General features: G+C 40.2%; 2 protein-coding genes across 5 annotated transcripts in view; one reads left to right on the top strand and one right to left on the bottom strand.

The window, feature by feature from the left end:
- Positions 1 to 3,727, top strand: part of ppip5k1b (diphosphoinositol pentakisphosphate kinase 1b) — a 65,804-nt gene extending 62,077 nt beyond the window's left edge. For all 4 annotated transcript variants that reach the window (XM_028584193.1, XM_028584192.1, XM_028584191.1 and 1 more), the window contains one exon: positions 945 to 3,727. In XM_028584193.1, coding sequence (XP_028439994.1) covers positions 945 to 1,036 — 92 coding nt within the window. In that variant the 3' untranslated portion in view covers positions 1,037 to 3,727. The remainder of the gene's footprint in view (positions 1 to 944) is intronic.
- Positions 3,728 to 11,864: 8,137 nt separating this feature from the next.
- Positions 11,865 to 22,742, bottom strand: part of map1ab (microtubule-associated protein 1Ab) — an 84,852-nt gene continuing 73,974 nt past the window's right edge. The window contains 4 exon segments of the mRNA XM_028585248.1: positions 11,865 to 14,947; positions 17,667 to 17,899; positions 18,806 to 19,183; positions 19,186 to 22,659. Of these exon segments, the coding sequence (XP_028441049.1) occupies positions 14,792 to 14,947; positions 17,667 to 17,899; positions 18,806 to 19,183; positions 19,186 to 22,659 (4,241 nt within the window). The 3' untranslated portion in view covers positions 11,865 to 14,791.

Raw genomic sequence — 22,742 nt, 5'->3', positions numbered from 1 at the left:
CAACTCCTTCTTTTCTCCCCTTTTCATCTTCTTCACTTCTTCTCTTCTAGCTGTTTTACCCCCTGGGTGGTGAGGTGTTTAATTTAGCCATATTCTCAGTGTTAATTGATGAAGCATCTTTATCTTTAACTTATTTTCTCTTTTATTGCCCCATTTTTATCCACTACTTTTGTGTTTTATTCACATTGTGCACACGTTGGGTGGCTTTTTATCTCCCTGTCGATCTTATTCATCACACCCGGTGCACAAGCAGGGGTGCTGGAGGTTACAGCTGGACACGTTCACGTTCTGCTGGTTGTGCGACACTGTTTGTTCTCCCATTGGCTGTTGTTACAGGACAGCCTATTAGCAAGTGCAGAGTCAGTGAGGCTGTTGTACAACCACTGTGAAACATTTGTTGCCACTCTAGGGAGAGAACTTGAATTTGTTGCTACATGTGGGTTTAAAATGGCCTTAAATATTCATGTTAAAGTGTACTGACCTTGATCCTCATCTTAAATCCTAAGAGTATGTTGTAGTTACATTATTTATATACACATTGGCGTGCATGTGGCTTAATTTATGAAATCCCTAAAAACTTTATTCATAAAGTTCTCCATGGCAACAGAAGATGAAGCTGCAGGGGCATGACGCTGTTGCTTTCCTGTTTTTGTACTGCGGATCACTCCCCCTCTTTGTTCAGATTGTGTCCCTCCATATGATGCACACACAGCAACGAATAGTACACGCTCAGACTGAGAGCGGCAAATAATGAGATTATTACTTGCATCATAGATTGTTTTAAAAATGTAGGATGTGTACCTAATAATGTATCTGTTCTCAGGTTAAGGGCAGTGCTGTTTGTACAATCTGTGCATATATGCATTAAGATCTTTGTTTCTGAGCTCCAAAGATATTTGACTGAATGATCTCTTTTTTTTTTTTTTTTTTTTTTTTTTTAAAAGATGGCAGTATCCCCTCCAGTGCTGTATCCAGTGCAGGCCCCTCCTCCCCGATCACAGAGAGCTCCGGCCTGAACTTCAGCTTCAGTGAGTAAACTCTCTGTCTGGAAAAAAAAAAACACAAGGACTTCTGGGTATCTAAGGGCACGATTTGAAGACCTTGGTTTGTCCGTCTCTCCGGGCTTTTATTCAGCTTTTCCTGTGTCCTGCTCACATTCACACAAACACTGGAGAGCTGCTGATTCTGGGGAGAGGCCACTCTTACCTTGTGTATTACAAACACTCAGACTGTAAATATAACCCCTCGAACTGTACATGGACTCTTCAGCTGCACACATGTGATCACCACACCTTTCCTGCCCCGTGAATAAGAGAAGAACACTGGACCTTCAACAGTTTAACCTGGAATCCTCCTCTTCGGTTTGTCGACACGTTCATGAAACCGGCTCCGACTGTGTAGCAGTGCATCACGCCAACAGTCAGAGCAATTGTGCCTTTACTTTAATTTGAATGCTGCCCACGCTTAAACAACAACGTGCCTGTTTGTTTTTGTTGTTGTTTTTAGCCCACATGCTGTTTTGCAAAATTCTCACACACCAGCTGCATCATCTCTGACCTTAGACGTGCACGACTGAAATGCATTACAGACTGTGAGTCAAAGTGTCGACCATAACTCTTTTGAAATATTTTTTTCTTCTTCTCTACTGTTGTGCTGCAACCAATGTGGCTAGCCATTCACATCCCACCCTGAAACAAGGCTGTTGTTTTTGAAATCCAGGTAAAATGTACTAACATTTGAACCAGTAGGCGATTTGAGGTGGGGGGTGCCATCCTCCTTGTTGGCCTGCAATCCCCTCTCTCCCTCCCCCTAGTAGCAGAGAGTGCAGGGGCAGAGTGGTGGTGTAAACAAATACAGAACAAAGAGTTGTTACGAACCCTGTTAAAAATAAAAAAATGGCCTACTGATTTGAACACTTTGACCTGCAGTTTGTTTCAGCTACAAATGTCTGCACATCGGCTGAAAGTTAAAGCTTAAATAAATTGTCCCGTGTTCCCTTTTATTTCTGAGAGTTTGGGTAAGATGATCAACACCACTCTCACATCTGTCCGTTAAATATGAGGCTACAGCCAGCAGCAGGTTAGCCTAGCTTAGCACAAAGACAGGAAACGGGGGGAAGACATGCAGCCTGGTTCTGTCCAAAGGTAACAAACGGGCACCTGTAATTAACACGCTTTATCTTGTTTGTCTAATTCATACAAAAACTAAAGTGTAAAAACAACAACCCACTGTTAAACCACAGATTGTGTGCCCGACTATTTCTTGGCTGGGTGCTATATCTTCACAAATTTCCATTTGTACACTATGGCTTTCGTTTGAATTGAAAAAACGGGATACATTTATAAAGTGTTAATTATTGAGATTTAGATGTGTCCATAAGTAGATTTTGTTATCATTTGACAGGCTAGCTTTCTTTCAGTTTCCATTATTTGTGCTAAACTGACAGCTGCTGGATTTAGCTTCAACATGTCAATCTATTCCTTTAAGACAATGTACACATTAGAAACCTAAGGATTGGAACTTATTCTGGGCAGATTTTGAATTTAAGTTAAACTATTTAAAAAAGGGGCAGGTGCAGATCAAAAATGAGATTATAAACTAATTCTCAAGAATCTAGAGAGGTATGTGTTGTCATTTCAATGCTTGGCACCTGCTATATTAAAGGTCTTTTTTGTTCACAGGAGTTTTAGTTTACGTCATACTTTAAAATACAGGTGTTTGTGTCATGTAAAACTCGAGCCAGCTTTATCAAACTGTTTATCTTTTCAGTTATTGCCTGCTGTTAAATGGAAACACAATTGATGTGTAAATGTGCCTTTAAATGCATATTTAATACAGTATTGTAGACACTGTGGGTTTTACTGCTGTATTTTTATTTCGTTCCCATTTTGAGGGGGGGTGTTACAAATCCAAAATGGTTTTGAGAAAATCTGTGGTGTAGTTTTATTTTATAATTAAAGGGAAGAACCACTTGATTAGGAAAATGGTATAAATGTACTTTTACATAATGAAAACTATGTGAGTTTTCTCAGTTGATGTCACTGCAAATAATGTGTATTTTTATTTAAAAATGAATCAAATGACTGTTTCCAATGAATGAATGAGTGATACTCAGGTAGACATGAATCTACAGATGTAAACTGGTTTTATCATCATGTGATTGAACTGGGGTTCAATTCACTTTCAGTTATCTTGAAAATAATAGTGAATTTACTTCAAACTCCAAAGAAATACTTGTATTACTTTGACCAAAACGTGTAGGGTAAGCTCTATCATAAAACAATGACTTGCAGTTTTATTATAGTAGAGCTCCAGGATGATTGGGCATTATGTTCGGACAGTACTGTCTGCAACACCAAAGTATTACACATTTCAAACTGGTTAAATTGAAAATGAACTGACTCCCATAACCTGGAAACATCTGCTGCAGAAAACATATATATAGTAATCATCATGGAAAGAGTTTTAGATTTGAATAGGACTAATGATTTTTTTTTCTTCTTTTTTTACATAAAGGTTGGTTGATGTAAGCAATTTTAGATGTGTATTTATGTGATTATTTAATGTCAAAGAGGAGGTGTGTTTCTGTGATGGCTGCTGGAGAACAAAGTGGATGCTGAATGTGTAAAATGTGTTAAACATTTCTGTCGATCTCTTGAGGTTCAGGTCGGGCTGTAATGTTGGAAAGAGGAGGAGGTAATAAAAGCAATCCAATAAACAGTGAAAACATTGTTCAATATGTTATCAAGCAATAAACAAACAGGTGTGTGTGTGTGTGTGTCTGTGTGTGTGTCTGTGTGTGTGTCTGTGTGTGTGTCTGTGTGTGTGTCTGTGTCTTTATTAATGGCCCACTGTCCAGACTATAAGCCCTTTACTGCTCCATAAACAAAGCCCCTTGTCAACACACTCCTCTCCCTCCCCGTCTCCTTTCTCAGTTTGTTTTTTCACTTTCACTTTTCCTCCCTCGAGTTTTAGTCCATCCCTCTTATTTTCTCCTCCTGTCCTTGTTGCCTTCTCTCCTCTCCTGACTCATCTCTTGTTTTTTCTTCACCCTATTCTTTCTTCCCTGCTTCCTCTCATCTTATACTTTTATTCTGTGTCCTATCTTTTTACCTCAGCCATTTTTCTTCCCCTACACTCCCCATTTCTAGTCTTTGTTTCCTCTCCTCATCTACTCTTTGTTTCCTCCCCTCATCTTATCTCCTCTCCTTGTCTCATCTTCTTTTTTCCTCTCCTTGTTTTCTCTCCTTGTTTCCTCTCGTCTCTTAATCTCGTTTTCCCACCGACCCTATTTTCTCCCTTGTTCCCCTCTTTCTCTCCTCTTTTTCCTTCCCTCTTCTCTTGTCTTTTTACCTCACCCCATTTTCCTTTCTCCTCCTCTTTCTCTCTACTCGTCTCCCTCCCTCCCCCCTCTCTGTCGCTATCTCCCACTCCCCTCCAAACCGCTTTAAGAATAGTGATGACTCATACCTCCTCCTCCTATTGCTCCCTTGAGTTTCCATGGCGACGCCCCAGATGTAATTGACTCTCCCTGAGCTAAGCTGGGTGACTGAAGAGGGGGAGACAGAGAGAGAGAGAGAGAGAGGGAGGGAGGGAGGGAGGTTGGGAGACAGACAGAGACCACCAGAAGCCAAAAGCTGATGTCATTCTTTCCCAAACACACAGCCGTCTCTCTTGCTTCAATACAAACTCTGCTGTAGCTACTTTCATTCACAATGCTCACAAAACGCCCACTGTTTGGCTGCAGGTAGTCTTGTGACCTTTTATTAAGTTGTACTCCGGTAGCAGAGCCGATTACATTTTAATGCTGTTGGCTTTAAAGTTCGGATAAGGAAAAACTTCCTCAAAAAAAACTAAATGGAAGAGCAGCAATTTCTAAATCCATGTTGGTGTTTTCTTTTTCTTGGGGATAAGTATGACAGGTGTTACAGGGTCATGATATATATGCAGCTACAAATGTGTTAAAACACCAGAAAATACAACAATTTGGTATCAGTCCTGTCCAATTTAAAGCAAAAAATGTGTTTTCTAAAGCTTCTACATTTTGCATCAAAGTTCCAGCAGTCCAAACCACAAAAAGAAAGCCGTTTCTAGACAAGACAGAGAGGAGCTAAACGAGAACGTAAGGTAGGAGTAGATGAAATGAGCTGAGGAGAAGCTGGTACACAAACAATTGAAAACAATAAAATTCTTTTTAGACCCTTGGCCATTTTAACTGTGTTTTACAAAACGAACCGGAAATGACTTTGCTGACTCGTTCCTTGATGTTTTGAAGCCAGTCTGTGTGGTGCTGAACACTTACTGCATGAATCAGCCACTTCAATATAAGATTTAAAGATGCATTGGATGTGCTCTTGGCATGATATCTTGTATATTTCCAGTGGTCAAACTATTCAGCTTCCCTAAAGTCATTATGTTGTGAGAGTTAAAGGTTAAGAAGCTTTACAACTCTTTTCTAACCTGCTATAAAAATCCTTTTAGGCCTTTTTATTTCTTCTATCAATGCTCTTTTACATGTGTATTTTCAACTGTAGAATGCCCCAACTTCTTTCTTACTGTTCAATGACTTAGCTTTTACTCCGCTAATTGCCTGAAATCTAAATGTAAACACAAAGAGAGAGGTGGTAGAGAAAGACAAGAGAGGAGAGTAACTATTAGTTGTGCTGAAGCGAGAATTAACCTCATGTGTCTCCATCCAAAACCCGACAGGAAGGCAGGAAGTTGTCCAGTTAAACCTTGAGTGCACGCCCACAGCCTGTCCTCAAACTCCCCCATATAACCCTCTTACAAAGTCAAAATGCATTGTCATGGTAACCTGGAGGAGGGATGGGAGTTGTTTTGCCTGGCGACGTGGCAGCCGAGGAGCAATGTGTGGGCTCGGTCATCTCTCTAGATAATTACCAACGGCTTTAAATAGTGAGGCGTCCACGGTGAGAGGGACTGCCAACATCAACGTGCAACGGGCCAAATTAGAATTTGTTCCTGAGTGCAGAAAGAATAACAGCGAGAGGTTAGACACTTACACAAAAAATAAAATGAGGGACAAAGATAAATTAGGGGGCCTTGCATCACTGGCTGTAATGAATGTGTGTTACGGCATCAGGTGTAGGTGTGGATCCATCCAGGTGGATTTTGAAGCCCCACACCATTACTCGGGGAGTTACCTTGACGTTTTCTTTCCCTCGCTGCTCAGTCAAAGATCTATAAATATCAAATGGAAAACTGTTAATTTATTTTTGACAAGTTGGGAGTGAGAATTGAGCCGTGCTGCTGACTAATCAAAGCTGACCAGGCCTGTTGTCTCCGTTACTGAAGCCAACAGCTCACTTCCTTACTTCACACTTCATTTTATATATTTACTGAAAAATGTGTTTATTGGTGTTGTGTATTATTTTGTGACAGATGGGGTTCATCCCCTCCGTCTACAGAACAGGACTGCAGCAGATTCAGGTAACCATTTCAAAGTTTGCCAAAAACAGCTTTACCGCTGTATGTTTAACTACTTTACTTCAGAGGGAAGAAACTGTCAGCAACACAATTGTGGAGAAACTGCAACTGAAGTAAGAAGACCAATGTTTTTTTACTATAATGAATTCTTTTTCTGCCAGTTTCTAATTTTGCAGGCCATGAAAATTATGTAAAGGTCACATTAAAGGAGAATTCCGGTCGATGTCAACACGTAGCTCTGTTGTTTGTAAATTTGGAGTGCTGTCAGTAGTGAGAAAAACAAAAACCATCGGTGTTGCCTACACCGTGTTATCCTCCTGCTAGCGTTAGCACCCAGGATGCTGAAACCGGGCAAGTTTTAAAAAAAATTTTAGCCTCTTAACATGTTCGAAATGTCATTACAAGTGCCTACCATACCGGAAAGACGAGTGCTTTGGGACCGTCTACAAAGTACAACACCGAAAAGATAAATAAAAGATAAAAAATATTTATTAATTTAATGATTAAATAAGGTATTGTCTCCAAACTTACCTCAATTATAAATTGTCTCCTGGTAGTTATACTACAGCACTTACTTTTAAAAAATAAGCATATGCCTATTTTTGTATCTCTTTTCGGTGTTGTAGTTTGTTGACGGTCCCTAAGCACTTGTCTTGCCGTCTCAACACCGGAACTAAACAGAGCTGAATTAGCACGACTTTTATACATTTCTTTCCCATCTACTGCGGTCAGATTCACTGTGTTCACTCGACTCGGAAGGAATCCCTTCACATGGGTAGGCACTTGTAATGACATTTCGAACATGTTAAGAGGCTAAAAGCATGTTTAAAACCTGCCCGGTTTCATCTTCCTGGGTGCTAACTGTAGCAGGAGGAGAACATGGTGTAGGCAACAGCGATTGTTTTCATTTTTCTCGCTACTGACGGCACTCCAAATTTACAAACAACGGAGCTACGTGTTGAAATCGACCGGAATTCTCCTTTAAGCCAAAATTCTGGCCCCTTTATTCATAAAACTAAGACTAAAGCTCTTAGGGACACTGTCGTTTCAGGCTATGACATCAGCATGATCACAATGACAATGCAAGTATGCTGATGTTAAGCATGTGTGATATTTACTAAATATTTATTGATGGAAATGTTCCTTTAGGTATTTGGTTAGAACCAAATAAATGGACTATATCAAATCTTAACCTGATGATAGTGCTAGATGAAATGTTAAAGTTATTAAAATTCACCTTGAGGGGAACATAGATGAAAGCACAAAATGTTATGACTCCATTCAATAGTTGCTGGGATATTTCAGTCTGGAACAAAATGGTGGACCAACACATCCATCCACATGCTGTTCACATTTACAAAACGAGGCCTCGTCCACTTAGGAGGCAGGAAATGTGTACCGTTTCATACCACTGGGGCAGTATGTAATGTGCTATCTTTGGTTTGGAATATTTGGTTTGATTTGTTTTGCAGGTATGAGTAGTGAGATTGGTTAGGGTAAGAATACTAGGGTGAGCCGGGCAGAGTTGCGTTCCTGACATTAAAGGTGCCCTGCCATACAAAACCGTTTTTACTTCCATTTTTTTAAATATGTTAGGTCCATATGTGTTTGTGTTATGTTGCAAATGTGAAAATGAACTGCTGCCTCCTCTGTCAGCTCTAGCCACTGAAAAGAAATAAGCAGAGAAATCAGGCCAATTACAAAAGCTGGTCAGTCTGACATCATGTTGCCTGAGCTCATTACTATTCATTAGCTCGCCCAGTTGGGCTGGGTAAAGGATTCTGACAGCCAGGCTCTCATTGGCTAGCTGTTAGCCAATCAGATTCAAACAGCTTAGCTTGTTGAATATTAATGAGAACTGGCAGAAATCGAGCGGAGTCTTCCTACAGGCTTTCCATACCACGCTAGAATGGCTTGAAACAAGGTAACCAAGACATTTTTTCCACAAAAAATGTTACAGAGTCCATGGTTGAACTTCAGACATTACCACAAAGTCATGAAATACGTGTGGCAGGGCACCTTTAAATATCAGTATTGGGGTGTATGGTGGCCAATGAGTTTTAAGAAATGGCAAAGCAACCAGTTTATGACTTTGTTTGTATTTATTGACAAATGCAAGAATCTGGTCTATTTCCCCCAAATCACTTTTAATTTTCTGCATCTCTTCGATTTTACTGGCTTAAAACAAACATAAAACAGTAACTTATATCATTTGTGACAGCTTTAGTAACTTTATGTAGTCCATCCACTTATAGAAAATGTTAAAGTTTTCTTCAAAGTTTTAATTGTCAGAAAATGTAATTGTTACATCAATCATATCCCTGAAAAAATGTAAGATGACGCATATTTTTGGAAACCACTTTGGTCCAGACTGAAATATCTCAGCAAATATTTGATAGATCAGGGGTCTTCAACGTGCTTTAAAACAACAACCCTTAAACTGAAAAAGAGACGGAGCAGGGACCCCCTACTACGTACTGTATATTGTATAAAATTAAGTTGCATATTAAATTGGGCCTACAATAAAGTGTAGGGCGGCCTAAAGCCTTTATACATAATTTTTTTGTGCATAGAATACTAAGCTATTAAAATAATTATTGTGGGCATGATTTTATAAATCATCTTTAAATGTAGCACATATTGTACATGTGGCACATTGAATCCTTAGGATGGCTACCTTAGTGACTACCTTACCTATAGGCCAGTAAGCCTATCATCAGTGATTTATATTTTCTAATAATATATTGGATTCATGTTAAGACATTTTAATTTGGAAAAAACCTTCAAAAATTATAATTTGGTGGCCCCCCTGCAGTGACTCTGAGGACCCCCCAGGGGTCCCGGACCCCCTGTTGAAGATCTCTGTGATAGATTGTCATTAAATGTTGTTCACGCATTCATGTTCCCTAGAGGATGAATCGTACTACCTTTTGGTGATATTCTAACTTTTCCTCTTGCTCCACCAGCAGATTGTGTTGGATGGACTATTATGATATTTAATACATACATTCATATCCCAGTCTCAGGATGAGATGGGCCATCATCAGGTCAAAAATAATTAATATAAAATGATTATACCTGCAGATGTTAGCATTTAGCTTAAAGCACTGCTATGTCCAAGTACAGCCTCACAGAGCTGCTAGCATGGCTGTCTACTCTTGTCTAGTCACAGATGACAAAGTTACCATTTCATCTTTCATGTAAGTACTGTATTATTCTTTTACATAATTTGTTTATGTTGTATTTAGTTACTCCCTGCTACTTTGATGTACACTCCTGATATATAAAATGAACAGTAAAGAGACAAAAGAGACACTCATGGCACACATTTAGATTTAAATGTACTTTAATTGATGATCACCAGGCTGTTTCCCTTTTACAATGAATCTGCAGTAGTTCTAGTTTTACCAGTTAGATTTAAAGAGACAGAGAGATATTGAATATTGCGCTGAGGAAGAAAAACATAACTAAGATTAATACAATGCAAAAAAAAAAAAAAAAAGAGAGAGAGAATCAAACAGAACTACCAATACAGCATCTTCTTAACAACATGTTAATATGGCAAACAATAAAAGCACAGCCCAGTATTATATTACGGTAGGTCATTTCAGTACCATTTAAGACAATTAGCTCTTTTTTTTCAAATATACCTCTTTAAAATATCATTGCATTTTTATTATTATTATTATTATTATTTCCATGTTAAACAATTACATTCAGGATTATAACTAAATAAATCACATGCAGAGAGATTAGATGGACAGATGACACCATATTTTGATCAAATGAAATCTTCATTTCAATGCAGGTATGGCGATGAAATTGAACTAAAAGATGCCATTTTTTTATTGATCTTTTCTGTATCTTGTCAGCGTTTTGTGTAGTTTGCTTGTTTCAAACAGTAGTTAGCAGTTATGATCATACTGTCACTAAAACCAGCTAAAATGAACAGGTGTCACAAGAAGGATAGTTTGTTACATACATTTGTTCTCTCTAGAGCGATATGTACAAATCTCTGCACAGTACATAAATGTGCATGTAGCATTTTGTTTAATTTCATCGATGGTTTTTGAGTCTGCATGTGTTTCAAGTCATATTCAGGAAAAGGAAAAGTACTATTAGTACTATTTATGTGTTTCTGTTAATATGTTTGTTACGGGATCTCGGTTGTTTTCTGTCATGTCAGAAATCGAACTTCTTCTGGAGCAGAACCGTGCTATCTGCTCTCATGCTGTGCTCCCTAAAATGTATTTCTGTCCAGTCTGGTGTGACTGTTTGTTTTGTTGTTGTTGTTGTTGTGGTATTTATTGTTCTCTCTCGTTTTGATCCAGCAGCATTTGCATGGTAGTACCAACTCTACATTCACAAAAATAGATCTCCTCTATAGTGCATTCAGCTTCTGTATAGTCATACAGTTCAGTATTGAGGGATTCACAGCGTTCTACCGATGCTTTGAAAATCTCAAAGCTGGGTATTTGGAATCTGCCAACTTAAAAACATTATTCAAAGACAGTACAACATATCAGACCTTAAAGTGATGGTTCGGAGTAATTTACCCTAGGGTCCTTTGCACCATGAGCTCGAGCCAAACACCCCACCAGAAGCTTTTTTCACCTGGGTCTAACATTGGGCGAGTTAGCGTAGAGTAGCGTTAGCCGCTGAATAGCTTAGCGCAGGGGCTAATGGACCCACGTTTGTATCTCGTAAATGACCCCACTAATAATGCCCGAAATGATACCAAGGGTCTACACTAGTATATATAGGTTATGCACTCATAAAACGATGGATTGGAAAGTTTGTAAGTACACCAGAAGTTTATGTAAATAACACTTGCCTGCTGGCTTCTGCTCTCTGCTGTTGTTGTTGCTGCTGTGAGACGAGTGCTTAGGGCCATCTACAAATTACAACACCGAAAAGAGATGCAACAAAAATATTTTTTAATTTAACTTATTTTTTAAAGTAAGTGCTGTAATATAACTAGCAGGAGAAAAGTAATAATTGAGGTAAGTTTGGAGACATTACCTTATTTAATCATTAAATTAATAAATATTTTTGTTGTATCTCTTTTCGGTGTAGTAATTTGTAGACAGCCCTAAGCACTCGTCTAACTGCAGGTAGCAGCAGCAGCAGCAGAAGCAACAGAGAGCAGAAGAGAGCAGGCAAGTGTTCATAAACTTCTGGTGTACTTCCAATCCATCGTTTTATGAGTGCATAACCTATTTGTACTAGTGTAGAAGTTTGGTATCATTTCGGGCATTAGTAGTGGAGTCATTTACGAGATACAAACGTGGGTCCATTAGCCCCTGCGCTAAGCTATTCAGCTGCTAACGCTACTCTACGCTAACTCGCCCAATGTTAAACCCAGGTGAAAAAAGCTTCTGGGGGGGTGTTTGGCTCGAGGTCATGGTGCAAAGGACCCTAGGGTAAATTACTCCGAACCATCACTTTAAAAAGCTTCTTCCTGGCTATTTGGACACATTTCCATAGAGCATCGAAGAGGGGCTAAAAATGACCTTTTGCTTGTTTTCAAGGGAGTCCTTTTGAGCCTTCTCTGTCCCCTCAGTGTGCACGTCTTAATGTGCCCTTCAGTTAATCAACTTCTTCAAGACTATGGTGTATATTTGTGCGTGCCCAGCTGTTTAATACACAACCTGCATCCAACTCAGATTCTCCCCAGTGGGATGACAAAAAAAAAACTGTCTGCCTCTGAATCATCACACACACAAGATGCATATCAAGGCTTACACAGTGCATAATGGACATCTATAATTTTAAGGGAGGCCAGGCGGAGCAAAGAGCACGGAGGTGGCTTTGGAAGGTGAGGTATAAGGTAGTGTGAGTTTTACAGGGAAAGAAAATGGCACTGGTGCCAGGCTAGCGCCCTCGGACAACGCACTCTAGCTTTCTGTTGCGTTTGCTCCATTTTCTGAATCAGATTGGGAGAAAGAATGGAGTAAATTTTAAACTGTGCAAGCAGAGCATCCTCCCTGCTTTAGGTCTGCAACATCCTAACAATCAATCTGTCATCAACAGAAATCCAGGCCTCCCCTCCTCCATCGCCCAGCCTGACTCGTCCCCTAGTTTCATATCAGTCCTTACAAAACAAAAATAACAATCGTGCGGTGAGCCATCTCGGCAGAAATGTAATTCTTATTAGGGCAAAGAAATGTATTAAAAAGTTTGCTTCTCAGCACAAATTTGGAGAAAATGAAACCAGAATTAAGAAATTAAGATATAAAACTTGGCCACATGTAAATTTAATGTGAGCGTATGATTGACTCTCCAATCTGGCTGTGATCGATCAGAAAGACTTTTTATACTGAACCCACAGAAAAGTCCCTTGCCACGTCACCGTCAGAAACGAACCATGCTGTGTTATAAAACAGCAACCCAGTGTGTATCGTATGCTCACACACACAAGACATTCCTACTTTATATCAGTACAATCATAATCATTCATGCGCATTCTATAAATATTACTCTGGGATTCATATTAGGTAGTTGCTTCATAATTAAGATGTCCCTTGCTTAACAGGAAGCTCAGTTTGGAGGAACGTCTTGTACATTATGTTATAATACGATGCGACCACACTCACTCTCTGTGCTTCAACTGCAAACAAAAATCCAACTTCTAAACTCTCAGAAAGGGGCACTCCTATTTAGTGCAATATTTTGCTCAAAGACATTCATATTTGTTTGAAAGTGGCATTTTAGAATGTGGGGTTAATGCTGAATTGGATTACATAGCTCCAAAGTAGTATCCAGTGTACTATTTCAGTGTGGATAGGGTTTGTTTGTGTACTGTATGAACTGATTGGTCTTCTATTTCAAAGTTTACTATCTACCCTGGTTTCTGGATCTGCTTAAAAATGGCTGACATGTCCTTAATATACCCCCCCTCTCTCCAAAACCACAAGCTAAAGGCACATGAATGAAACCTCCTGTTACACACTTCACACTTTTTCTCCTGAAAAATAACCCTAATAATAAATATTAATATTGCAGTTCCCACTGGCGTAACACTCTCTGAAGGGACTAGCGGACCAGCTTCCATTGCTACATTTTTCACAAGTCACTGCTTTTCTTTTTTTTTTCTTTCTTTATTTCGATTGCTTTGTGATATTGACAGAGATGGTAAAATGTAGCTGAACAGGAGGAAATGACAGATAATCTTAATTAAACCTTCTCGAATGCATCATCAAAAACGCTGCATTCGCCTCATAAGTTGCTGCATCATCACAAAATATATAATTTATCGAACATAACCTCTGTATTGATATAGAAACAGTTACCCTATATGTATACTGGAGTACATACAACCAACAAAGAGCATGATAAAGACTTAAAGAGGAACCATTACATCCAGCAGAGATAGGATTGGTGTACAAACACTGTCCATTTGCCTGGCGCCTATTGAATTCACTTGAGCATAGACAGCCAAATAGTGTAGTAACCTAGCTACACTATACTGCATTCCACACTTCAAGGGTGGCTAAAGAAAGGATTAACCCTATGTAGTTCTCAAAGAGTCCCAGCTAAAACACAAGCATCATGCACCAGCTAAGCTGTGAAAGCCAAGAAGAAAGATTTCACACGGTGGCAACTTCAGGCACCTCCTAAAACTTCACCACAAATGACGTATTTTTTATTTATTTTTTTATGTCTTTTACATAACATCAATTTATGTCATTATTGAGTTAATCCGAAAGCTACTGTAGCGTGATCAGAACTGCAAAGGATGAGCACCGATGGCAAATAAACCGATAAATGTCTACTCTTCTAAAAAACACTGCATACAATCTCAACAAATTATTGATCACTGATGAATTTAGGAGACATTTTGGAGAAGTTAACTAATAACTTCTGTTTTAACAGTGTTTGGCACTTGTTTTGGCCTTTTGGAGGAGAAATTACCACTTGGGAGTATTACATTTCCGAGTTAATTGTGATTTGTGCCAAACAGTTTACGAACTACACCTTACTAATCTATAGTTTAACTGTAGCATTATGCATTTTTGGGATAATTATGTCCATTTGTCTAGTTAGATGTATGGGGCAAAGAAAGCGTGATTATGCTATTAAATATGTTTTTGAGTACTTGTATACGAGGTATGTTAGGACAGACCCCACGGCCACAGAGAGCATAAACCCAGAGTTTAGACTTTGATTTCAGTTAAAATAATCTAGTGTATTGAGGGCTGCAGCAAATGCGTTTGAGACTGGTACCATGAGAGCGAGAAGCTTTCAAGAAGCAGAGCGTGCTGTTCACTCTCACTCTGCCTCCATTGAGAACAGATGACGTGGGGGGTGGGGTGGGGGGGAAGCCAAGCTAGCCTCGTCAAGCTCAGAACTCGATCTTGCAGGCAGGGAAGGATTCGTCCTGCATGACTACGGTGCTGCTGGAGGCCAGAACCATGATGTTCAGGTCCTGCTGCCTCTCGTGGGTCTGCTGGTACCAGTCCCGGGTCACCTCTGTGTCATGGGTTGGGATCAGAGTCACCTGAAGGGTGAAATTAGAGGGGAGAGAGTAGGGAGGAAGTGAGGGGGATAAGATTACTGGTAAAACAAATTCAAGAATGAAAAAAAATAGTTCAACCCACTCCACCACTCCTTAGACTTGTCAGGGAGAAGAACAGCAAAAAAGAAGTGCAATTTCAGAGACTGTGTCCCATCGGTGAGGTTCTCCAACAGAACCAGAACAGCTGGTTGCTATGCACGGCTGTGGCTATTTATAGCGTCCAGGTTATGAAATACTATACTATGACTTTTTATGACTTAATAATGGAAAAGGATCAGGGCCACGTGAAAAATGTTTGAGTTCTGAGTTTAAAGTCAGTATTCTGACTTTAAAGTGCCCATATTATGAAAAAATCTTTTTCTGGGATTTGGGGGTGTTATTTTGTATCTCTGGTGCTTCCACACGCATACAAACTTGAAAAAAAAAAAACATCCATGCTGTTTTGAGTGAGATACGGGTTTCTGAATGTAACCTCCAGGTGAGCTGTTCAAAATCTGCAGGGTTTTCTACGTCACTAGCCGAAACGAGGGGGCTAAACCATGCTAGCGGTTAGCCCCCTCGTTCTCAATGGCAAAACACTGCTACGACACACACAAGTTCACCATAATCTACAAAAGAACTACTTACATGTCCCTCTTCTGCAGGTATTCCACGCAAAGTTAGAAGTGCACCCTCATTTAGAAGAAGTCTCCCAGCTATTCCTGCCTTGTACTGACTGTAGTTAGAGAAACAGGTAGCTAGCAATTGTGATCCTTTCCTAGCTACTGCGCATGTGCGAATCCCAACAAAGATGGTACAGAAGTGAGATGTCTCACTCTGTAGCTAAAACAGAGACCTGGACACACAGGGTGAAAAGAGGAGCTGCAGCAATGTGCAGTACAACAAAAATATGGTGTTTTTTGATAATTAAACCATGTTAAACCTATTCTGGTACAACCTCAAAATACAATTATGAACATGAAAATGAGCATAATATGGCCACTTTAAACGGGACTTTTTGACTTATTACATACTATACAATTACTTTTTATAACTTTATGACATACTATACTATGACCTTTTATGACTTTTTTTCAACACTACAGTTAATGGTAAATACTTGGGCACTATAATTGATAATAAGCTTACCTTTGAATGTAACACCAATATGCTGTGTAAAAAAAGCCAGCAGCGCCTTTTCTGTCTGAGGAAGCTGGCTCAATTCGAGGTTGACATGTCCCTGATGACTTTGTTTTATAGATCTTTTATTGAGTCTCAATTAACATGGCTTTTTTAATTTGAATTAAGTTTAAAAATTAAGGTAAAATTTGTTTTGTTTTTTACATTTTTGATATTTAATGTATTGTTGTATGTTGATTTGTATTGATCTTGTGTATTTGTCACTGCTGCAAAGCCAATTGTCCCTCTGGGGACAAATACAGTTCTACTTGACTTGACTATAATATGACCTTTTTATGACAAACTATACTATGACTTTTGGACTCACCACACAGACACCATCACTAAGACAACAGCTATTCTTCCTCCACTGGCTGAAAGGGTTCAACATGGACTCCAAAAGACTCTGGAACTTCTAAAGGTGGACCATTGAGAGTATACTGACCAGCTGCATCACTGCCTGGTATGGCAGTTGCACTGTCCTAAACTGTAAGGCTCTACAGAGGGTGGTGAAAACTGCTCAGCATATCACCAGGACGGAACTGCCGTTCATGGAGGACCTCTACACCCAACGGTGCAGGAAGAAGGCCAACATGATTATTAGTGACCCTCGCCACAAACTGGTCTGCCTGCCGCCATCCGGCAGACAGAGCTGCAGCATCCGGTCACGCACCACCAGTCTCAGGGACTTTTGATCTTCTAAATTCTGAGTATCACTGTGACTTTACATTATACTGTCAATTTACCTTTATAAACATTTACTTACTGGTTTACATACTGGTTTTATATAGTCTAATTACACATATAAGTACTGTCTTCCAGTACATATTATTTTTATATTATTTTATGTTATCCCTATATTTCAACTTTGCACAATTTTATCTTTATATCTAATGACCATTGTTGGAGGGATCTTAGATTTCCAAATATTGATTCTCTGTAATTGTTGTACACATGACAATAAAGAACTTGAAACATTTGACTATTTAATGACATTTTAATAACATACTTATGATTACTTTATATTTTTTGTGACAATTTTATGACATACTATACTATGACCTTTTTATGACTTTTTATGAAATACTATACTATGACTTTTTATGACCAATGAAAAGTCATAAAAAGTCATAGTATAATGACATACTATACTATGACTTTTAATTACTTTTTATGAAATACTATACTATGAACTTTTGTATGACTTTTATGACATACTACACTATGACTTTTTATGACATACTTTACTATGACTTTATTAATTTTTATGACATACTATACTATGACTTTTTATGAAATACTATACTATGACTTTTATGACATATGAAAAGTCATAAAAAGCCATAGTATAATGACATACTATTCTATGACTTTTTAATGATTTTTTATGACATTCTATACATGACTTTTTTATGATTTTTTATGACATACTATACTATGACTTTTTTACTACTTTTTATGACGTACTATACTATGATTTTTTTAATGTATAGATACAGCTGAGAATATGAGAATACACAGACAGACTGATGAAGGAACATACCTGTAAATTGGAGCCCCACTGAGCTTTGCCCTCCAGCAGGGCGTCCAGGGCTCCACGGCTGGGCTCTCCGCTGCCCGGATCGTTCCCGCTCACCACGTAGTACGCAGCTCGCACTCTCTTGAAGAATTCCTGGTCCACGTTCTTGGCACTGCAGTGGTTGGGCACATAGGCCAGGTCGACGTAGACGGGTGGTCCAGGGGGGACGGCCAAGCTAGTTTTCTGAGAGTTGTTACCTTGGGGTGAGCAAAGATATAAAACCGCATTAGAGGGCAATAATAGTACTTGCGCTGCAGTAGCAAAGACCAACTTTTTTCTCAACTGAATAAATTACATTCTGTTCACTAATTTATTCATAGAAATCAATTATTCTGTAAAATATGACCACAATGTATCATTGCAGCTTTACAGAATAAAGTCTGTGCACATCCATCATTCTAATGTGCTCCTACTTCCTTTTTGAGTTATACTTGCTGTTTAATGTTAAGTACATCATTGCACCTCCTGACAGCACAATTTTTAATGACCACAATCTGTTGCATGTCTGTATTAAGTGCAGACTTACAACAGTTGCAAATAGAAAGGCAATGTTCAAAATGAGCTGTAACAACATAGATTAACATTAACATAATTGTATCAACTACCCAAAATAACCATATTTACTGAAATAAAGAAACGTAGAAATGCCAGTCAACTAGTTTCATTTGACGAAATCTTATCAAATAAACAGCATATGTACAACTTTCTAAATGGTACTGTATCTACTGATGCAAGCATCATTCTTTATATGTCAGTGTAGTTAGGTGAATTTTAATTAAGAGCTTAATCTCATTTAAATAATTGGAGTGAACTAACAAACACTGTGTTTAGATTGTATTAACAGCATGTTTTTTTAATTAGCATGTAAATGTGGCTAATGGCTGAAATTTAATTTGATCTTTAGGTCTTAACATTTACTTCTAACTTAATGTTTATTGTCAAAAAGATTCCAATATCAAGTGTTTTATCAATATCTCAAATATGATTTCTGGCTTAGGGAATAAAACCCCTTTTTTCTGACTTAATTTGATGAGTTCAATCAACCCAAGAATAATTTCAGGGTAAATTATGTTGTGTTGCAGGATGTGAAAATGTTTACACACCTGAACTGCTCTTGACACCATTGACCAAGCCTTTCCCCGGGTTGAGGATCTCGCTCCTGGAGCCTTGGGTCTCAGACATTTTGATCAGTCTGGAGCTTCTGTCTGTGTCCTTCCTCCTAAGGGAGGCTGATCGAGGTGAGGCGGAGTCCTTGGAGGTCTGCTTCACTGGAGTAGAGGACCTCTTCCTGACTTCCCCCTTACGTGCGGGAGAGGCCGACTTGGGTTTGCCCTTTCGGAGGCCCTTGGTGGTCTTGTGCTCCTTTTTAAGAAGTTTCTCTGTGCTGCTGTGGTCATTGAGAAGAGCCTCTGGATCTACCATGCACACATCTGGATGGGGAGGGTGGGGATGAGGGTCCTTCATCGGGGTGGGTGGGGGTCATGAGTCTTCTGAGCGGACCTTGGTGATGGAGGATGGTGACCACCCCCAGCTCCAGATAATTTGTCCACCGGCAGGTGTTCAGCGTCTTCGTCTGAGTCCAGATTTCCTTCAGCTGTTATGGATGGACACTCTTCGGTTTCTGGAGGGACGTCGGAATCGGACTGCGAAGGCAGCGACTCGCTCACTGATGTCGGAGGTGTTTCCTCTCCAGCTAACGTCACAGCCAAACCAGAGGACATGGCGCCGGGCAGCTGTTGTGGCCCGTGTCCAGGGTCTCCATGGTAACTCGGAGTGTGGTGGTGCCTCTGCTTGTGCGACCTCCTTTTCACAGAGTGTTGCTCCTGATCGCCCTCGTCCCCGTCCTGGGAGTGGTCGCTGCGGTTGTCCTCTTTGCCCTCGCCCTCGTCACTGGAGAGCGGATGAGGGCTCGGGTTGATGAACGATGGAGAAAGCTCTCCTTTGCGATGTTTGTATTCGCAGGAGGAGTAGCCTGAAGGGGAGGCAGAGGAGGAGGTGGCTCCGGTGTTCAAGTCAGAGGGACGATCAGCCCTTACTGCTTCTTTGCTAGCTGTTTCTGTGTGATAGATATCTATTGAGGAGGTCATAGAGGTACTGTGGACACTGGTCATCCATTCCATCGCTTCCATTGCTTCCTCATCCTCTTCCTCATCATCATCATCACCATAACCTGGAGGAGGGGCACTTGGGCAGTCTTCAGGCCTCTGTAGAAGCTCCCAATCGGATATACTGCTCCTTCTCCTAACCTCTAATCTCTCTGGTGGCTTCTCCAACAAGGTTTTCTCCTCTACTCTTTCTGCCTCTCCTTTTCTACCATCGTCTGCTTTTTCACATATCTTTGGTTCAGCTGTTGCCTTCTTTTCGTCTGTGCTGTCTTTACACTCCTTTTCCTCAAGTTTCTTTTCCTCTATTTTCTGCTTGACTTGACTAGCAGTCTCTGTCTTGTCATCTTTACTTGACACCTTTGCATCTTCCTTCAATGGTGCAATCGCTACGTTCGTCTTTTCCTCTTTTACCTCTGGTGTTTTCCCTTTTTTCTCTTTCTCCTCCTCTGTTTTGGACATGTCTGTTGTGGCACATGTGGTTTTGCTAGCTCCACTATCACTCAGGGAAGTAAGTGAGGTTGCCTGTTGAGTTGTTTCCATCACCATGTCAGGTTTAGACACACCAGTAGTAGAGGCGATGGTGATGGTCTTCGTCTCTGTGGACTGTGTGGTACTTTCTACCACATATGACGCAGTTATCGATGAAGAACTTTCCTTTTGCTCAGCCACTTTGATTTTTTGACATTCAATACGGCATGGTAGGGTGCTGTCCTCCATTTCAAGTGTAACAGGCTCCTCATCTCCTGATGACTCCTGGGAAACCTTGTCAGAGGAGTCAGCCCTTTGGAGGGGAGAAACATCAAAGCGAGCCTCTGATGTGGATAAGCTGTCTGACACCCTTACTGCTTCGATACTTTGTGCTGCAGAGGTTGTAATCTTAGTTTCTAGCATATAAAAACTATCAGTGCTTGATTTTGTTTCAGGCTTTGCAGAACTGCTTTGAACCTCAGTCTGTTTGGCAGTGGTAGACAAGACTGGAGTTGATTGTTTGGTCTCATCAAACTGGCTGGGTAAAGACACTTTTGTTGCAGGTTTCGTCGTCACCTCCATGTACTCATCTCTCTGAAACCCTCCGAAGCAGGAGCTTTTAGGCTCTGTCGTGAACGAAGGCTCTTCTTTGGCTAGAGGTACTGCAGAGCTTGATATCGTTGTAAAAGTTTTAACTTTGTCTTCAAACTGTTGGCTCAAAGGGGCAGAAGTTGAGGGTAAGGACGAGTAACTGTACGACGTGGAGGAGTATGTTGAAGTAGAGTATGTTAAGGTGGTGTATGTGCAAGGTGATGAGGCAGTTTCCTCATGTTTTGTAGTGATATCTAGGGTCTGCCGCTCATCTAGACTTTCTTCTCGAAAGTCGCTTTGGCTGTAATATTTATCATCGCTTAGCTTGGATAGCTGGGAGGCATCTGAGAGCACCAAGGTTTCTTTTTTATCTTCCTTCAATTCTACTTGACTCTCCTCACTGTAATAATGCTCAGAATAACCTCCAGATCTATTCTGTCCAATGTCGGCATAGCTACTTCTTAGAGGAGGGGAAGGACTAAATGTAGTCTTGGATATGGACTCTGAACAGTCAGTTGGCAAAAAGCTGCCTGACAAGCTGCTTGTGGATGTTGGTTGAGAAGTTTCCTTTTCCAAAAAGCGTGGTGATAGAGACACTTTGTCGTCATCTCCTTTTTCTGACTGTGGCACTTCATACAAGGTGAAATCCTCTGCTGATGACAACCTTCTCTTTGTGGTTGGTTCAGGAGACAAATGTTTTTCATCTGTGTACTCTGCTTTCTTTGTTTCAGGAAGTTTTGGAGCATCTGATGTAGCGAAACCGCTTTCATCCATTCTGTGAGCACTTGGTTCTGGTGACAGAGTTATTTTACCTACATCTTCACTCCTTGTCTCCGGAAGTTTGGATGTGGCTGTATCATCTTCTTTGACTGGTTTTGTTTGAGGAGATGGTGGTTTTTGACTCACGTCCTGCTTGTCTGAAGTTGAGGCATCATCAGGTGCTGGTTTACAGACGGTTTCCTTTTTGAGGAAGCTTGATTCAGGCAGCTGAGACTTTTTATTTGAGTCCTCTACCTGTTCTAACGTAGCACTATCACTAGAGCTACGTCTGCACATTTCTTTTTCAGACTGTTCTCTGGCACCCTTTTCCACATCTACATCACTTAGTTCCTCCTCTTCTCCCTCGTCCTCCTCATCTTCATCTTCATCGTCATCATCAACATTGAAATCTTCCCCTTCTACAAGTAACCTTTTATCTATTAGGCTCTCTTTTCCATCAGGAAAGTCTAACATTGATTTACAAGAGGCAGAGCTGCTAATTTGACTATTGTCAGATGCCAAAACATTATCGTCTATTTCATGTCCTGAAAATGTGGCAGCAGATGCAGTCCTTGAATCATTTGAAGTTTCTACTTTCTCTAAAGGAGACGCTTGTTGAGGTAAAATGTCTTTTTCTGCAGGTGAATGCCGACCAGATGGAGATCCCTCTCTTTCATGAGCAGAGGACTCAATTTTGTCTTCGAGTGACTCAGCAGATTTTTCTTTCTCTTTTTCTGTTGTTCTCTTTTCTGTGAATTCTCCAAAAGCTACGGGAGCAGATGAAACGTGTGTAACAAGATCCGATTGGCTACATGACGGAGAGGGTGTTTTTTGTCTTAATGATACGCCTGCTGATTGAATAGCACTGGCAGAAACCGTGTCACTTTCTCCTGTAGCCCCTGTTTGAAAAGCTGCTGCTGCTGCGGCACCTTTCTTCATATCCTCTTTCTCTTTCTCTGATTTCTCAGGTTTATCCTCTTTGGGACTGAAAGAATAAGACTCAGCAGCCTGGGACATTTTGTTATCTTGAATGTCTACGGATGAACAGCTCTTAACATAAGGTGTATCTGGTCTTTCTTCTCTCTCACTCTCTTCCTCTTGGCCTTTCTCTCTGTCT

This window comes from Perca flavescens, chromosome 8 (assembly GCF_004354835.1).
Source record: "Perca flavescens isolate YP-PL-M2 chromosome 8, PFLA_1.0, whole genome shotgun sequence".
Taxonomy (NCBI): Eukaryota; Metazoa; Chordata; class Actinopteri; order Perciformes; family Percidae; genus Perca; species Perca flavescens.
This window is presented reverse-complemented; position numbering and strand designations above follow the sequence as displayed.